The following is a 19,756-nucleotide window of genomic DNA, read 5'->3' as shown; positions in this document are numbered from 1 at the left end:
CAGTAAATATGGAGATACCGTTTAGAAAAACGTCACAGATGATTGTGGTCAAATTTGTTGAAAGTGGAGCAAGATATATAAAAAAGCACAGCAACAATACTGATCAGCCAGCACACGAGCAATAGGTTATCTACGTGAGCATCTCCGTGCAGAAGCTGCTTTGAGGGTTAACAAAATTAGGTTAACCTCTGTCATCTAACCAGTCTTGCTGTATCACATATGCTGCTGTGACTGTAGAGACACGAAGATTTGGGAGCGAAGATGAAAGTATATTCTATTTTCAGATCTGGACGTTTTTTAGTTCTGCTTTGTCTTTTCACTGTGGAAGGCAAAAAGTCACCTACAGGAAAGCATACATGCCGAAAAGGACTCCTCTCTCAAGTGACAGAGAACCTGTATATCAAGGCAACTAGTTTAAAATCATCTGTTCCTGTAAGTTGATCCCACTAGTTGAAAAGTTTATTTTATTTATAGATGTTTCTTTGCCAGCCTCATTACTGAGCACCTGGAAACTTTAATAAGCTGAATGATCTCTACAGTCCTGAGAGACAGGGTGGTAATGCTGCTACTCCTTTTGTAAAGATGGGAAAAAAGAAGATGCATAGAGAGGTGGGGTGAGTTTGCCAAGGAGTCTGTCATGGAAGAAGTTTGTAGCTAGGCTGGGATGGGAACACAGATTTGCTGAGTCCTTATCCTGTATCTGAATAAGATGATGATGATGATGATGATGATGATTGCTACTAAGTTTTGTACAAACCAGACTTAAAACTCTGTCTCCCTTCTTCTGCTTAGGTTAATTAATACTAGCACATTATGTTTTACAGAAGGATCTCATCAAGAACACAAGACTGCTTAAAAAGACAACAAAAATGCTGTTTATGGTAAGATTTATACTACCGGTTTTCCATTTTCTTACTTCGATTTTCCTTTGGTCAGTAGAGATAGCAATGCATGATGAAAAGGAATGACAGCCGACACAAAAATCACTTGTGTTTAATTGGGAAGGGCATTATATTTATGACCGCCCCACATTTAATGAGGTCCTCCGCTTAGAGGAAGAGTGTTATCTCTGCCCCATAGAAAGGGAAATTCCCCAGGGACACAGGGGAGAGTTGGGCATGGTACGGGGAGAAAGAGGGGGATTTGGAAAGCCTGGCTGGAGGCACTTCTCTCCAGGCGGTCGCAGTGGTGCTCTGCCAGGGGAATCGGGGTGAGGGTGTTTGCCGTCTCGGGGAGGGCTGTGCTCGTGGTAGCACTTGTTCCTCCTGTGAGTCCATGGCTGCACGCCACCGTCCCCAGCAGTGCTTTCAGGCACCAGCCCATTTGCGTGAGGGCCAGGGCCACAGCCATCATCCCGGCAGCCGAGGCACCTTCTGCCACGGGTGTGCAGTACGGCGGATAGGCCGGGGTGCCGCAGAGCAGCCGGGACGCCCAAGGAGCTGCTTTGGGCTTTGACACCTGCAGGTGCACTGGAAAAGGGAGATCAGGGTCTCCCAGTGTGATTCAGCATGGGAGTGAGACACTAAACTTGGGGTGCCTATTTGCAAGTGATTACAAGTGCGTGAGATATTTTAGCTTCCTTAACGCAGAGACCTAGTCAGCAGGGCCAGCTGAGACAGTCTTACCAATACTCCTTTGGCGGCCAGCACAGCATCCTCCCGCCTTGCCTTCAGAAACCACAGGAGTACATTGAGCTGTTTAAAAAAATCCCAAGCAATCCAATGGGATACTAAAATTCATGAAAATGTTTTGTTGATTGTGCACTTTCTAAACACACACATATTGTTACGAGGCTGAAGCTTGAGGCTGAAGTTGACTTGCGAGGTTTTCATTTGGCAACTCTTTACCTGTTTTGTTTTCAGACAAACTGCAGTGTCCGAGATCAGCTCCTCTCCTTCTACATGAAAAATGTTTTCAGTCATCTTGGAGTAGGAAGTGACAAGTTGTACGTTATTAGTGCCTTCCAGGTCCTGCAAGCGAACATGAACGCCTGTGTGAGTATATTTCTGAGAGCCAAATTAACTTTGTCCATCTGGAAGTCTAGGGAAGGGCTCCGTCACAGGTTTTCAGCAGATAGAGAGGGTGATTGAGAGTCACGCTGTGCCCCACATCACAGAGGACCCAACTTCCCGAGGGCTTCCCCGCCGGGGCCGGGGAAGTTTACCACTGCTCATTTCCTCCCAGAGTGAGCTTGCGGGGAGTGGGCAAGGTGGTGGAGATACCATGGAGACAAGCCACTTCCCTGCTGCTGGTGTCGCCTCGTGCTGCCCTCTCAGCACCAAAGCTGCAAAGAGACAGGGCAATCACAGGGAGAAATGTGGCTCCTCGTGTTTCCATGGTGTAACACTGGCTGTGCTTTCCTTCTTCAACAGCCTACCCATGGGACGCGTGTAATCTTTACTTGCTTGTCACCTCTGCGCCGCCACATTGAATTTTGAAAGAGCTGGTGGTGTCTCATGAGTAAGCAGGTTTGCAATTATAAAGCACATGGGAGCAGTTTCCATGCGTCGGCTGTGGCCGCAGTCAGAGTAGGTGGTCAGGGAATGATGCTACTGGCAAAATGTCCCTAGAGCGGGTCCAGGTGTCCCAGGGAGGAGAAACTTTTACCAACACTGTGTCATCGTCCCACCTTGTAAATGACATGAGGACAGCAATTAAAGCACACTTTCTCCCGTGCATACTATCACACTATGATGCTAAGACGACACTGACACTTGTGGGTCATTTCTCATCTTGTCTTACTACCTGGCTGTTATTTTAAGGGCAGATGAATAACAACAAGGTGTGCCTTAAAACTTTATGTCCTATAGCTATTTTTTTTTCTTCCCCAAACCTGCAGTCCTCACAAGTCACAGTGTCCCAAAAAGTGGAGTGTGACTTAGGGTGAAATATGCCATGGATAACCAGGAAAATGTCTATAGTAATTTTAAAAGGTGAGGGCAGGATGAGGAGTCAATGAAATGTTAATGAATTAAAACTTTGTCTAATCTGAATTGTATGGCAACATGAGAGAAAAGGACATTGGTTCTACATGCACACAAATATTTGCAATTCAAAAGTAAGCAGCTTTGCAGTGCTATAGCTCAGAACACAACCGGAATATTTGTATAATGTAACGATTCAAATCTCAATGGGAGAAAACTCCAACAGCTTTCAGGTTCTGCCTTTAAAGCCATGCTAAACAGTTGCAATTTACAGTCATTATTCACAGCATTCAACACCCTGTTGTGGTTATCTGTGTCTACCAAAATTCCAGATATTCTGTGCTACAATATACTTTTTACAGAGATTGCATTCTTGTCTGGAAAAGCAATTACACCCTATACAAGTGCCAGTATACACTGAGGAGTTCAGACTGTCAACTGTGACTGAATTCAGACTATCAGTTATTCTGAAATACCATCAGTGGCTGGAGCTTGCTATATAACTTAGTAATACATTTGCTTCTCTGCTGTATGGAGGCAAAATGCTGCAGATTTTTCAAAGCTCCTGCATTCTTTTTCATAATTAGTGCCAATGTTTCACACAACACAAGTCTAAACATAAATTAACATATCTGGATCTTAAAAAATACTGTTAGGAGAGAAAAGTTGGGGTGGTTCAGCTTGGAGAGGAGAAGGTTCCAGGGACACCTTATTGCAGTCTTCCAGTACTTCAAGGGGGCTTATAAGAAAGATGGGGACAGACTTTTTATCAGGGCCTGTTGCGATAGGACAAGGGGTAATGGTTTTAAACTAAAAGAGGGCAGATTTAGACTAGACATAAGGAAGAAATTTTTCACGTGAGGCTGGTGAAACACTGGCACAGGTTGCCCAGAGAGGTGGTAGGTGCCCCATCCCTGGAAACTTCCCAGGTCAGGGTGGACGGGACTCTGTTGAAGATCTAGTTGAAGACGTCCCTGCTCTTTGTGGAGTGGTTGGACTGGATGACATTTAAAGGTCTATTCCAACCCAAAGATTCTATGATTCTACGATTCTAAAAGACTTCCTCTGGTAGTAGAAAAACAATAGCTCTTTGAGAAATGGCTTGCCGTGATTTCTAGGAGATATCTCATTTCTGGAAACTAACAATTTTTAAAATATCTGTATTAATTCAAAGTCAACAATACAAAACCATGTGAAAGGATAATAGAAACAGTGAACAGAATTAAAGTAATGGATCCTTTGCTAATACCAAGTTTGGGATTTCTCCATCATGATATTCCTCAATAAATTAGCAAACTCATTCATCCATCTACATAAGCTCTTTAGTTTTTATTATCTGGTTGAGTTATAAGATGTTTATCAGAAACGATTTCCACCATGGCAACATACTTACATAAGGAATTTATCACCTTTCAAGGATAAAGTTCTTCATACAACTGAGGGCAACAGTGATACTTTTATGTACACACCTATCCTATATTCTTTCATGAACTCAGGCTCTAACTCAGTCAGCAAGAGGCATGCATGGTATTTAAAAATCCTAACAATATTTGTCTCCAAACCACTTCCAAAGACTTTGTACTATATTTTTGTTATGATCCTCACCCTACTAGTTCTTGGTTTTGTCCAAACAAGGAAACATTAATATTTTGCAATGATTTAGGAGCCCGCATCCCGTTTTTAAAAAACACATGGGTATTAAAACTTCTACATTCCTTTTCTGCAGTGAAAGCAGGCTCTTTCATTTAGAGTATGACTGCACAGTAAAAGAACAGATATTTTTCCTTGAATACTGGGAGCATCCACCTGCAACACCACTGCCCTCAACAAAAGCCTGTTTACTTGCTGATGTGCCCTATTGAGTCGGCAATACTGCCGTGAACAGTATGAAGTTGCTTCTGAGGTCAGACTTTGGTTCCTACATCAGTAGCAGACTGTGGAAGTTTTTTCTTTTATTTGAGTGGAGTGGGGAAAGGCAATATGTTCACTGCAGAATTTTTAATCATTGCTCTATCATTGTAGGCAGAGCTTGTAGACCTCTAACAGAGATTGCAGCATCGCTTACAATGAGCACGCTTACTTGCTTGCTCATTTGTTTGCTTGCTCTTTATGCTGGAGTAACAGAGTTTGTAATGTGTATTACCACTCAAGCCAGTGTAGTCATTTAAGGTCAGTTTTGCTACTGAATAATTTCTGTGGAAATCTGCTTCGTACAAGCTGATCTTAAAAAAAAAAAAAAGACCCAGGTCGGAAAGAACTGCTCTAGTTAGAAGATTTTTAAAGGTTTACAAATTAGAGTTGCTTTTGTTTACACTTTCATCCTGCAAGATGACTTTAAGGAACATGAAAGGTGACTTAAAAGAGAAAATATTTGTTGCTCCTTTTTAAAACCTCTCTGTGAGGTAGAAAGGACTAACCGTCCATTTCAGTGGAGTCACCTTGTTCTGTATGAGTTCAGGACCTTTGCTTTTTGCCTTTTCAGGCATGTTGTCCTTGTTCATAGATCGGAAAATGTCAGATTTTTCCCTGGGAAAAAAAAAAAAAAGATTGTCCCCCTTGGAAAGCTCGGGGAGCTAAGGGGGGGCAGTCGGCAAGCCGTGTTGCTCAGAAAGCTTAGCCGGGGCAGGTCCAAACAGCCCAGCCAGACCGCTTTCCAGTTCTTACCTTCATAAAACCAGCTTCCAGCTCAAAGCTTGCTGTGATATGAGAGTCCTGTGTCTCTGAGGGAGAGCCAGGACTTTGCGAGACATTGTTGACCGATTTGTGTGCGATGTCTGGGAGCTGGGTAGGGTCTTGCTGGCAAACTCCCAGTGATCTTAATGGAAAGCTTAGCTTGACAAAAGTGTGTGGGATTAGCCTGTAACTAGCCAGACAGTGGAGGAATGGGCAGGAGAATAGGGGGAAGCATAAATTAACTTTATAAACATATTTGAAGGGTTTGCAGAAATGTGCAAAATTGCCCTCTGTACTTTGCAAAGTCTTCAGCCCTTAGCCTCGCCTTCTCTGAAGATTCAAAGTTAAAGGGCCTCGAATCTTAGAGCTAGGGTGTACTGTATGAAAGCTGTAACTACAACTGATGTAAAGATCCCTGAGATACATAGAAAGTGTTTAATGAGAAGGCTTAGTGGTGCTCATATGATGTTTTTTTGTGCTGTGAACTCAGCTTTCTATGAAGCACACAGGTAAAATAACACATTTGTAGATGCTGAAACGATGCTGAGTTCACATGTTTTACCAGCAGTCCTAATGGTGCCACACTCTGTGTTGGACTCTTCCTCATCACTATGTCTTTACATCAGCATCTTTGCTGCAACAAGCTCTTTTGGTTTCTTTTCATCCCTTCAGCTTCCATGTGCTCCATCCACAAGGTTAACTTCCGCTGTCAAAAAATTAAAGAAAACGTTTCTTAAGGTAAGAGCAGGAGGCACTGGCTCCCAGCTGCACTGTTAAAGAGCTCTGGGTGGTTTCTTTTCTAACGTCTTTATCTTCTCAACAGCTTGGGGAGAAGGGAATCTACAAGGCCATCCATGAGCTGGATATTCTCCTTCCCTGGATTCAGGCCTACATACAAACCATCATATGAAGAGCGAGGAAGTGACAGACAACACGCCGCTTCTATGTTAATGACAAATCCCTACCCAAAAGTCCTGAAAATCAACCGAGAGCTGGACATACAACGGACGTGGCCGTAACTCCGTCCCGCTGAAGGAGAGCCCCTGTAACACAGTGGCATAAAGAGGGATTTTCAAGAGCTTTCGCAGTTGGCCTGGCATAGCAGCTACGCCTGTCCTGCAGAACACGAGCAGCCTCCGGAACAGCCGCAGCATGATGTACTTCTGGTCTCGCCTGCCTGTCGACTGCCTCACAGGCAGCCCTCGGACACATCGCACGAGCGTAACTTGAAATCTGCAACCGTGCGGATCAGACACAATGTCCCATGTGCCGTGGGCAAGATCTAGCTATGCCTTGTGCCACCCCGTGTGATTACAATTCAAAGCAATGAGGACCACTTTTGAAAATCCCTCCGCTAAGCTATACTTTCTTTTTTTTTTTGTATATACATATACAACAGTATACACAAGCCATTCTACATTTAAACAAGAAAATTAATTACATACTGCTTATCATTATCATTAATTTAAAGTAATAATTCATACTTAATAAATATACTCCGTGGAGTTTGGTCTAACCTGGTCTATGACTCATGCATGACCTTCAGATGTCATATGCTCTACCTGAGACCACACAGTGCAGAAAACACAATAAATGGATCATGGATCACCATTGACTGGGATTGCAAAATGGTTTGAATGAGATTTATGGGAAGTTGTTACTCAAATGATGGTAGTGGTTTCCAGAAGATCTGTTGTATGGTACGGAATGAAGATGGAATTCTAGTTTTCTCACATTTTTAATGACCTACCAGAAGAAACTATCTAGGTGATTAAAATATTCCCAATCTGTATATTTGCACTTCCACAGGGTTGAGATTCTGCACAATTTCAGATCTCATAGTGGCTGGTGTGTCAGGGCACAATATCGGTGTGCTGACACCAAAGGACTGAGCCAGTTATTCCTCCACGTTGTGGCCTTTTGCACCCCAGGGTTGGTGGTTGGTCTCTGACAGGTGATCTTTTGATTCCAGGATCCAACTACGTGTGCTCTCTGAACTGGTTATGGTAAGAGCACCTTCATTTCTATAACTTCAGGGATCACTCAGAAACTCTCTGGGGTCCCTGCACAGGTGGTATCTTGAGCAGTAGGAGGTATCCTGGCTGTCCACACTCCTGAACTCATGGAAGGGTCACCACTGCTGCTAGTGGGCTTTTGATCTTCATCCAGGTGAGTAACTAGTGACTGGTGAGGGTTGAGGAGAGAGAAGAGCATCATCTCTTCTTTAAACTTGCAAATCACTGCCCAGCATCCTGGAGGGAAGAAAGCACGAAGCTATGAGTGAATCCACCTTGTGACCTGCTTCTGTTGTGATCAGAGCTACGTGCTAGCCCATAGTCCAGCAGCTCCTTAGCACACCACTTCACCTCTCCCTGCCCACAAACTGTGTGACTTGTCCTTTCTGATGCCTCAGATACCTGGAGCATGGCTGGCTTTCACTTCCAGTTCTTCCATTGCTTTGCAACACATTGCATCAGCACTGGCCACTTGTGGCAAAAGCCAAAGAAAAACAGTATTGAATTGCAATGTGCAAGTTACTCATTAGTGCCCTCTACTTCATTCAAAATAGGAAGGATGCCATCATTTTGGGAACCTGCCAAAGCATTCAGCAAATCTCAGCAACAGCAGCTTCTGATGACATTACACTATTTTTAACCATTAGTGCTTTATATAACAAATGATCTGAGACAGATGCAAAGGCTTATCTTCAATAACACAAGGCAATTTCTTTATACTTACGTCTAATATGAAGAATGGTGGAATAAAGACATGAACCTTTCAGCACAAGCAATGACATGTCATACCATTGGCTTTCTAGCTTTGTATTCTAGCAATTAACATCCAGTAATTATATTAGTTACGTGCTGAAATATAGGACATTTTTCTGTTAAAGTACAATGGTGGATGCACCACCGACTGACTATGGTGCCGGGATAGCAATAACAGTGTCCACTTTGTGCACTCGGTGTAGTCCGGACTTCAGCTAATCAGTGCCGTGGCACTGGCACACAACTCTCGCAGGGGCCTCTTGATGTCCCTGTGTTGACTTTAGTCACCACATATTAAACATTCCAGTTCAGAGGGGCTGACTAGATGCACCAGTTAGCGCATTAGGGTAAAATGGAGATGTTTTAGTCTAACACATACGTAAAGAAATGTTCATACGCGGTAGTGTCTGTTTGCTGAGCATTTTCTTCTGTTACCATGATGTCACCTGATTATGTATCTCCCACAGGTTTGGTAAAAAGAAGGGCTGACTCGAAGAACTATCAAAGGAGGAAAAAAATCCAACAGTGTTTGCCATGGACAATTCTCAGGTAAATTCCATTTCTCATTACTCTTCCGAAGATGGAAAAGCTGTTATGCAGACAAAAGGAAATACAGTACATGAATAAGCCAATGTTACCTCTCACGTAATTAGTCAGATGGTGACCTAAAGCTTCCCTATGCAGAGTTCATATTTTTTGACATGTATCATTTCCACATCATCTTCAATCTCCAGCTTCCTTGGCCATTGACATGAAAGATCAGAGCTTGGGAACAGATTGCCCAGGTGACCACAGTAGGAGTGAAAGAGAAGAGTGAGCATATTTTGTATGATAAATTTGGTTGCAAACTGTCCTATAAAAGCTAGCCAGTAAATAATTCTCAAAAAACTCCGACAAAAAAACCCCACCACATAAAAGGACCCAATCAGTGAGGAATATATCATCTGCTAAAATTGCTCCTAATACCTAATACCTATAAATTTAAACCTGTTCCTCGTGAAGGATAATAGCTATGTCTGACAAAAAAAATGTTCTTATACATATGCTTTCTTACTCTGGGAGACAGCAAACCTAATGTGCCATCCTACGCAGTGATTTTAAATTTGGCAGGGACTTGCCAATTCAGAACGTACATAGAGTTATACAAAAGGAGCAGGTGAGGTGAGGAAAGCTGCCTTATGCCCCTTATTCCAGAGGAATACCAGCTCCAGCTGAACGCCATGCATATTTAGCAATGAGACACAGATTTAATCTTCTGTTTCATTAGTAGTGTTACGTTATTTCATTATTTGCTATTTTATTACTAGAGGGAGCTGCAGTATACGACACACCAGGTTTTGTTGCAGTACCTTACCAGGCCACTGCATTTTACTTGAGCAAACTATATTATAAAACGGACAAAGTCTGAACATAGTATTCCTGGCTCTGAGGAATCACCTCCAAATTATGTAGAACTCACTGAATTTCTTTTTTTTTTTTTTTTCTGTTTCAAAAAACTCTCCTTACGCAGCAAGATAACACCGAGGAGGCTAATGAGGCTGAAACGCAGTCCTAACTCTTGCCTTCAAATTTCATGGAGGCAGTTGTTGCCAAAATAGCACATTCAGGGAGAAGAAGCAGGGAAAGCTGGCCCAGTGCTTTAATTAACAGGAGGCTGCAGAGACAGACCAGGGCAGACACAGGACCCCACCACCCGAAAGGGCAGGACTCATCCTGGCCACACATGGCTGGAGCGGGAGCCTGACGGTTTCCCAGGATGCGACGCTCGTTGCAGGCTGAGCCGGGCAGCGGGGGCACCCCAGGGAAGGGAGGTGTAACTGGCTGAGGGCACATTCACTTGCTCACCCATAAGAGCATAACTCCATCGTTTCAAACGTTCGCCCTGTCAATGGACATCCGCGGCAAAGTCCCACCATCCTGTGGAGTCAATATCAACATCAGCTTGCAGTGTAGGGGCAAATGTCTAACTAATACAAGGGGATTGCAACTCAAAATAAAATATTTTTCAATTAAAACCAAAATCGTAAATTAGAGGGACAGTGGAAAAGGTGATACACTTAATGTCGTGGTCTTTTTCGAGCACGTAATTTAATTTTAATTTAAAGCAGTGGCCTTTTTTTGTGAATTTGTTCACAAAGCTCATCTGTTTGTGAGATTTAGGTTTGCTTTCTGTTTTAATGTTTTTTGTCCAAACTGTGGTGTACGGAATACAAAACTGACCATGAGCATGGCCTCACTAGCTTTCATCAGACATCATCGTCTCGTCCTCGCAGCTGGCGGGAGCAGCAGCTGGGCTCTGGGGTCTCAGTGTGGGGACCCCCGTGGCTGTGGGAGCAGGAGGGGCTGCTGCTTCTCTGCCGCAGAAGGGAGCCAGTGATACCTCCAAAGAGGAAAATGTCCACCTTTAATTGGGAGGATCCTTGGGCAATGCTTTCAGGTGATTCAGATTGACGAAGATTTTTCTTGTGGATAATTTTGCTGAGCTAGTCAGTGGAAATTTTGCTTTTTTTTTTTTTTTTTTGCTTTTTCTCCCCTTGTGGATGTTCAGTGTTGAAAAAGAAAGACTCCAGAAGCAGTCCACAATGATTGCATGTAGATTATTTGTGTTTTCTGCTGCACTAAGGTGCAAAGGTGGATAAAAAAAATGGCGAAAAATAATTTCACAAAATGAACACGGCTGCCTGTTTTTCAAAGGCATGCAGAGGTACGTAGGTAACACACAAAGAGACAGATGAACTTTGAAAGGGGCCTAAATGGATCAGATGACTAATTTTCACAGTTTCCGTCCGGATTTAAGCGATTTGTCTAATTATTAAACAACCCACGAATAGCACTTTGTGGGTGGGATCAGCGCGGTGCCCTGCGGCGGAAGGATGGGGAAGGGCAAGCCCGGCCGCCATGCTGCGTGCCCGGGGGTCGGCCCTGCGGGGCGGGCAGCCAGCAGACCTCCCGCGGAGGGGTTGGAGGTCAGGCTGCAGCAAGGCTCGGCCCTGTTGCCTCCATCCATCTGACAGGAAAAGCAAGTTAACTTATGGCATAAAAACTCAGGAAGGTTCTCGCCTTCGTTTTCCGTATGGCTTAGGACACTTGGTGGACTCTCAGTTGCCTTGTCTATAAAACGAGAGCAGTAACATCTCTGGGCATGGTGCATCCTTCGTGCAGTAATGCAAATCACATTTCCAAAGCAATTAAACACTCCTGAATGAAAGGCGAAATATGGCATCTGCAAAATAAAGGTCTTTATTTAATAGAGAAGTGTTGCGATAAGTGACACATGCCATATACAGGCCACTTAGCAACAAATATTGTGTTGCATCTTCACAAGGACGTAGCAAAATAATTAGTATTAAATACATTTAACTGGCAATTCTAAGTAATAAGTGTAGACAAAAGCTTATTGCCTTTTAAAACTGGATGAGTAAAGGAAAGCTTTTTACTTTTTCAGATGAAACTCTAGGTGTCACTCTTAGAAAACAAGACTCATGTCGGTCCCAGTCTACTTTTCACTCTCCAGTTGATGGAGAAAGTGTTAGAGCATGTTTCATAAGTAGTTTCCTTGGATGTAAAACTGAGATAGATACGCAGCTGGATTTTTTTTTAATTCACTTGCCACAAACTTAGAACTGAAATTAAAAATCTTGGAGAAGAAAGATGGGCATATAACCAAAGACTAGGGTTATAAATCAGGTATGAATTCAGTCCCTGGTTTTGCTTCAAACTTCCTATGTGACCATAGGCAAATTGCTTCATTAAGGCACTGTTCTCATTTGGCAAATGGAAAAATTGTCTGTCAATTTTCTGCCTGAATTAATTTGTGTTTGATTTGCGTGCAGAAATCCTCAGAAGGAAATTAATACCCATGTAGCGTTAATTGTTGTCACTATTGCTTAGTGTGGCTTTTCTTATCGCAATGTTTCAGTCTTTTTGGAGTAGTCACTTTTATTACAGGGCAAAAAGAGTATTTTGTAACTATTACTGCAAAAGGAAGAATGAAACATGTGGCTGTACATTAAAATTGTCACTAGCTTGTAACTTCTTGAAAATCACTGATCTAGTGGAAAGTGGCAGCTGCACGTGCAGTTTCGGAGTTATGTAAATAATACAGCAACAGTCAGCAGAGACAACAATTTTCATCACGAACAAGACCATGTAAAAATTTTCTCTCTTTTCCCTGAAGTGCTTTTTTCTCTGAAGTGCAAAATCTTCAGAGCAGAGACTATCCCTTAATAAGTGATTTCTGCTGTAACCAGAACCATCTACAGCAAATTCCTGATCTTGGCTGGAACCCTGAGGTGGTGTTACAGTGTAGTCCTTAGCAAACGCTGGGTTAGTTTCCCTCAGAGACCATTAGAAGGACGATAATTTTCCTGAAACCTGGGAGTAAGAATGGGATTTGGCCAGTCATGTAGCTTGTGTTGGATTTGGTCACTGTTCCTTCATGCCCACAACATACACCAACTTCTAGAGACTGCGATAGCGGCCTCCTCACCACAAAGACCTGTGGCCAAAGATCTAACCCATGGACTTTGGGTCTAGTGATTAATAAGATGCTTTCCAAAGAGGCCCCCCGCAGCCACGGAGCCCAGGTACCACTCTGGTCATCTTCCCCCTCAACAACTGCGGGGCGTTGGATGGGAGAGGGCTGCGAAGAGAAAGGCTGCCTGGGCAGGCAGTGCTGTTACAGGAACGGAGAGGTTAGAGCAGCGCTCGCACGGCCATGCTGTGGTCACCCTGCAGCTTCCCCCATCTCCAGTCAAGCTGCTGCTTATTGTGAGTAGCGACCACCATGGTGGTGTCTGCCCTGACAACCGACGGGAGCTGCTGAGCCGTGGGAGACTTTTTCAGTCCCATGGGTGTGGTTGCGGCTCTGAAAGGCAGCAACGGTCATCAAGCCGCAGGACCATAGGGTAAATGAGACTGGCAGGGACCTCTGGAGGCCTCTGGTCTGACCTGCTGCTCAAAGCAGGTTCCACCAGGGGTCAGACCAGGTAGCCCAGGGCTTTATCTGGTGGGTCTTGAAAATCTCTGATGGGAGCCACAGAAGGCTGTCTTTGAAGGGCCATTGCATCGTTCCTAGACAGGGTAAAGTGTCACAGAGCTGGATGCAGCCGCAGTGTGAGCAGTGGGACCGTGCAGAGATGCTCTCCCTTCACCAAACCATGCACAACGTACCCAGTAGCCCCCTCGTTCATCCTGGCAAACCTACCTCGGTGTCCAGATGTTAACTAAGTCAAATACAGTCCCGTAGGGACTGTCGGCAGCGTCGGCCCTTCTGTGAAAAGGGCAGGCGAAGGACAAGGGGCTTTGTTTCCATAGTTGAAAAGAAAGCGATGAGCAACTGTCTGGCCACAAAATGTTTGTGCGAGGCGAACAACAAACTGCAGGCGAGTGTCAAGGCCTGCAAGAGGAAAGGGTCGCATGAGTTTTGAAATAGTATTAAGACACATGAGAAGTCACAGATGTTTCTCTTTCGGTAAGTTATTTCTGTAGAAGATTGCAGGCTCCTTGCAAGTGATGCTGAGGCTTTTGGTCCAAGGCCCTGGGGTTGGAAACCAGTCCACTCCTGCTCTTGCTTCCGCTCCTCTCCTTGTGGCATGGGCACCACTAGGGTGGTTTTTCTTGTGTGGCCCATAAAAGGATCACAGAGATCTCCCTGCTCCTCAGCCATTGACTCTGGTTGGCCCCAGAGTGCCTCCCTGCCTTGCCCCAGGTCGTGATGCCCCTTTTAGAGCTGTGTGACCTCCTGGTGGGGGAAAGCAGCTTTCTGACGCAGCGACTTGGCAAAGCAGTGGAAAAACATGTCATGCTAAAATATATAAGTAATAACAGCTACCTGATTATCATTCCCTGATTTTTGAATAGTCAGAAATAAAAAATCTGAATTTAACATGGTTTAGTGAAAAAAGGTGTATGAAGGGAGGGGGAGCCAGAGTGTAGAAGAAGTGTGATGATGGGTGAATAGAGGAACCTGGGGTGTTCAGCTCTCAGGTGTAGCATGAGTGTGTTGCTGTATTTTACACATTAAAAAATCTATTTAAAGACAGCAGGGAGTGGAGCTTCCAGCAGCTGGAGTTGCAGAGAAAAGAACGAAATTAAATCAGAAATTATGAATTAAGTTGTATATAGATATTAAGGTGTATATACATACTATGTCAAGCATTAGAACAAGCTGCCCAGGGAAGTGGTGGGGTCACCAACCCTGGAGGTATTTAAAAGACATGTAGATTTTGTGCTTAGGGACATGGTTTAGTGGTGGACTTGGCAGTGCTGGGTTAGCAGTTGGACTTGATGATCATAACGTTTTTTTCCTACCTAAATGATTCTATGATCCTATGATTCTATAGATAATAAGATAATGAGAGGTTGGCAGGTTTGGTTTTGCTTTTCAAACAGTCTTTTAATCAATTATCATATTTTCTTCTCTTTAAGGCCTCAAAAAGACCTTTATACGCACGGCATAATAACAGAGCTTTGGGTTATTAGCTGCATCGCTTGTTAACATTAACTGATTGATGCTTTGACTTCCATTTTCCCCCAGTGATGCTTGTTTAAGTCATTTTGGTACTCATGGTGCAACCATACTCTCGACCGAGCTGATGAGAGGGAAGTAACTTCCTTGAAGCAACAAAGGTACAAAGAGGGTTTTTGTTTGCTCGTTTCTCCTAAAGATTCAGTGAGCAGTATTTAGCAGCAAAATACAACACGGTGGTTTTATTGTTGCAGATGAAGCTTGGTAGCCCATGTCCATCCTTAATAAAGCATCATCAATTATTTCCTGTTTTCTCCTTCCCCGCATTAAAGAAATGGTTTGTGCCAGCCCAGCTCGTCCCTAACCACGAACGAAGAACCCACTGACGTTTCCTAGACAAATGTTGTCATGTCAATGTAAATGTTTTCTCTGTTCCTGTGTAACGATTAGGGAATAACCAGTAGCACTTTCCAAGTGATGAAGAAAGCTTGCAGACATAAACCACAGTCGCGGTAAATTAGTCACTTGATAAAACTATTTACAATCGAGCCTCCTAGATGTGAGGAAAATTTTTTTTTTTGTGAATGAGAAACCACAGGCTGTCAGTGGAAAAGCCAGCCTGTTTTTCTACCCGCAGCAGGGGAAAGAGTGTTTCACTTACGACGATGTCCTGCAAGGGCTTGCAGATGTGAATCCCAAACTGGCGGACAACTGCAGCGGCTGGAGAAGGGCAGCCCACGCCAGCCGCTAATTCAGAGTTTCTCAGGCGGGTACCAGGCATCACTCCTGCTCCTGGGAGTCTCCCCTGCTCTCTTCTTCCTCCCCTGTGTGGAGCGGAGCCACAACGTGGATGGTGATGAGGTGGTTGTGCCGCTTCTTGGTTTCAGGCTGTTTCTGGGGCTTTGGGATAACTTTGATGTCAGTGTGGGAACGGCAGCATGTTTCTCACTCTATGAAACATTGGGGGTTTTTTTTAGAAGAATTTCCCATTCCACTTGAGCAAAGCCAAGGGCATTCAAAGTTTGGAGAAAATTGCAGGGTTGAAAAGCAGGGGTGCAGCAGCGGGTACAGGGCTGCGATTTGAGTCCGTGGATCAGCCTCTCTGAGACGAGCAACCTGGGCTTGCATGCCCTGTACTCCCAAAAAGGCCTGCTGATACCAAAAGGTGATTGAAGCAAATAACTCACTGATATGAACTGCACTCAGCTGATAGATATGTTCAGCACAATCTGATTTCAACCCATGGAAAGCAAGATCCTGGCACTTATTCCTATGTTAAAAAAAAAAAAAACCAAACAAAACCAAGTGAATCTTTGGGGGAGGTTTTATAGATGAAAGGGAAGAGGCCACACTGGTGTGCTGGGTGGCTACAATCTAGGAAAGAGTGTTCCCCAGACCTAAACTCTAGGACAAGTGTTTTGGTGACTGTAAAAAGACTTAAGAATTGTTATAAACTGCCTATGTTGCACTATGGCAAAAAGAGTAAATATAGGTGCTCAACTCATATATGAATGAGGACTACTGAGAGAAAGAAGAAAAATGTAACTTCTGTATGTGGTTTCACTATTGATTTTCTGAATTTGCTCCAACTTTTCATTTCTTTGAAACATTGGAATATTGCAAAGGGTTTAAAGGAGAGTTATAAGAAAATGTACCTTCTGGTAAAAACAAGACATTAAAAGTATCAGTTCAAGGCCATCCATGAAAGGGAAGATAAAAAAACAACCAGATCGCAGTTCATCTCCAGAAGTGACTTTGTAAGAAACACCAGATTTCTCCAGTCAGATGGAAGAAAGCACAGCAAGGTTTTACTCTTCAGTATTGAAATCAGGAAATCCATTTTCACAGAATCATTAAGGTTGGAAAAGACCTTTAAGATCATCAAGTCCAACCCAACACCATCATGCACGCTAAACGATATCCTGAAGTGCCACGTCTACAAGTTTTTTGAACACTTCCAGTGATGGTGACTCCACCACCTCCCTGGGCAGCCTGTTCCAATGCTTGACCACTCTCTCTATAAAGAAGTTTTGCCTAATATCCAATCATTTAAATGTCCCCTGGCGCAACTTGAGGCCATTTCCTCTCATCCTATCACTAGTTACTTGGGAGAAGAGACGAACACCCTCGTCGCCAAAACCCCCTTTCAGGTAGTTGTAGAGAGCGATGAGGTCTCCCCTCAGCCTCCTCTTCTCCAGACTGAACAAGTCCAGTTCCCTCAGCCGCTCCTCATAAGACTTGTGCTCCAGACCCCTCACCATCTTCGTTGCCCTTCTTTGGACATACTCAAGCACCTCAGCATCCTTCTTGTAGTGAGGGGCCCAAAACTGAACAGGGTATTCGAGGTGTATTTTGCCTGGAAGTAGCAATAAGTCAGCCACTCACCAGACCAACTGGTATAAAAAATCACTTTGAGGACTGTAAATGGAAACTGTGCAGTTTTTTATAAGTTGCATCTACCACATACTGAGCTCATGAGTGGAATGAGATGCTTTGGAGAAGTTTTGTACCTATGAACCCTTCCTGTTCTATTGGGAATGCTATTCCAGAATCTCACACTCTGATTGCCAGAAGCCTTACAACTTCTGGTCTAAATTTACTCATGATGAGTTTATAGCCGTTTCCTCTAGTATCAGTTTATTTTGTTAGCTTACATGACTTACTGAATTTGCTGTTTTCCCACTATAATATAGTCCAGGTAACAATTACATCTTCTCTCAGCCTTTGTTTTACTGAAGCTGAACAAGCCAAACTCTGCTAGACTTTTATAAAACATGAGCTCTCTACTTGTTGTCTGGACCGTTTTTGGTTTGAACTCATCTATATAGCACAGGATTAACCCACAACTGTACATTGGCATTGTTTCCTTTCTCCGTCTTCTGGAAATACCTTGCCCAGTTAACCTTCATAGCATCCATTTCCCCCACAGCATTGCCTTGATGGTCCCTGTGATGAGCAGTAGCACCATGTGGTCGTTCTCCTCCTCCGAAGGGTGTCCTCCCAGGTTCTTCTGACTAGAAGCCACACACCTAGATTGGCACTTGCACAGTCACATTTCTCCCTATTTTGTTAATTCCATTCTCAAGTAAATCAAATTATTCTCGCTTCAGTCTACCTTTGATTGAACCCAGGCTGCATTTTATTCTTCCCCCTCCCTGTCTTTAATGGTTGATTATTTCATAATTTGTTTGAAAGCCTTTCACACCACTCTTGTCAGATAGCGTGTCTCTTTCCATCTTGCTTGTTATTTCTCCCTTTCTTAATGACAGCTATTACATTTGCTGTTCTCCAACCTGAAAATGCTACCATTCATTTGATAGATTGATTAAAGTTTCTCCCTACTGCAACTGCATTTTTATGTGGCTGTTTGCTTGGTTTGTTTCCTTGATGGGAGAACCTTTAGCTCTACCTTCTTGCTTCTGCTTTTGCCTTAGAGGAGATCGTTTCCATTCCTGTGGCTATCAGTCATCTTAACTCTGCTTTCGTGTTCTGTGTCAGCAACTCTCAAAATGATCTTGCTCACATACTGCATTCACCAATGCTTCTTAATGTCCCCGTCCATATTAAAAATTGAGATTAATTGTCTATTTAATTTTTGGGCTACAATGTATACAATCATTCAGCCCAGTCTCAAGTTGTACCAACCTTGCTTCTTTCCTTAGGCTCCTCTTGTTTAAATGATGATGGTATGATTTGCTGGTTTTGGACTTCTGTTTCTATGTGGACTATTTTGGTGTGAATTTGGGAAGTTCTTTCACACCCCTTTTTGACATCCAAGGTGCCGTTATCACTGCTTATCAGTCCTTCTTTCTGTCCTTCAGGGCTCTGCTATGTTCCTACTGTTCTTGAGGAGGTGGTTGGGTTGGCTGCTCTCATCAGAATAGGATCACAGAAAAGCCCAGGTTGAAAGGGAGCCCTGGTCCAATCATTTGCTGTAAGTGTGGCCTTGCATTAAATTTAGGGCCCTGTCAAGCACAGTGATGAATACTTGAAGGTTCCACCACTTCTTTGGGCAACCTACTCTGATGTTTAATGTTGCTCATGCTGAAGATCCTCCTGAAGCAACCTGAGCCTGTTGCATCTTGTCACTTCACCTGCATCTATGAGAAAAGAATACCTCCATCTTATCTGTAACTACCTTTTGGGTAGTGGAAGACTGTGGTCAGATATTCCCGGACCTTCTCGCCTTGTGGCTGGACAAACCCAGTTCCTTCAGTCTTTCTTCATAAGTAGAGGTCTCCAACCCGCTAATCACATTGGAGCCCATCGGATGAACCTTCTCCCATTTTTCAGTGTCTCTCTTGAGCTGGGGGGACCAAATCTGGGTGTGGCCTGACAACTGCCCCGCAGAGCGGGAGAGAGAACATCCCGGGACCTGCTGGCTGTAGTTTTGCTGATGCAGTCCAGGATACCATTTGCCTTCGCTTCTGCGAAGATGAAATCCACTTATGTTTAGCTGTCCACAAGCACTTCCAGGTCGTCTTCAGCAGATCTGCGCCCCTGTCTGTAATATTTTTCTTTTTTACTTTTGAAGTAAATTCTAAAGAATTCTGCACTTTTAACTTGCAGGAACTCCCGTGTTGCTTCATGTTTACCTTTGTATTCAGGTGCAGTGATTAGTTCCTCTAACTTCTCAAAATATTTCTTTTTGAAATGAAAATGTAATTGTTTGACAGAAAAGTTGCAACTCATGTAACATTCAGTCTTAGTCAGAGAATTAACATCTACCATAATGATACATGTCCCAGTAGTACTTACCTTCTCAGTCATACTGTATTTTATTACATTTTATCTTTATCCAACCAGGGGATTGGATAGTGGACAGCTTATGTGACTCCAGAAGAATGTGTTTTACTGTGGTATCTTACCCAGTCCCATTTTATTTTCTCCAACATCTTCCTTCAAACATTTTGACTCTTGGT

The 19,756-nt window shown here is 43.6% G+C and overlaps 1 protein-coding gene across 1 annotated transcript; it reads left to right on the top strand.

Moving 5' to 3' along the window:
* Positions 1-261: 261 nt before the first annotated feature.
* IL26 (interleukin 26) lies at positions 262-6,507 on the top strand (the record flags this gene model as incomplete). Its single annotated transcript, XM_082008291.1, has 5 exons — positions 262-432; positions 825-881; positions 1,863-1,994; positions 6,270-6,335; positions 6,421-6,507. The coding sequence occupies 5 exons, from the start codon at positions 262-264 to the stop codon at positions 6,505-6,507; spliced, it is 513 nt and encodes a 170-aa protein (XP_081864417.1).
* Positions 6,508-19,756: the final 13,249 nt, after the last annotated feature.

The sequence above is a fragment of the Phaethon aethereus genome (genome assembly GCF_964289735.1).
Source record: "Phaethon aethereus genome assembly, chromosome: 1".
Classification (NCBI taxonomy): Eukaryota; Metazoa; Chordata; class Aves; order Phaethontiformes; family Phaethontidae; genus Phaethon; species Phaethon aethereus.
The sequence above is the reverse complement of the archived record's forward strand: the minus strand, read 5'-3'. Positions and strand labels throughout refer to the sequence as shown.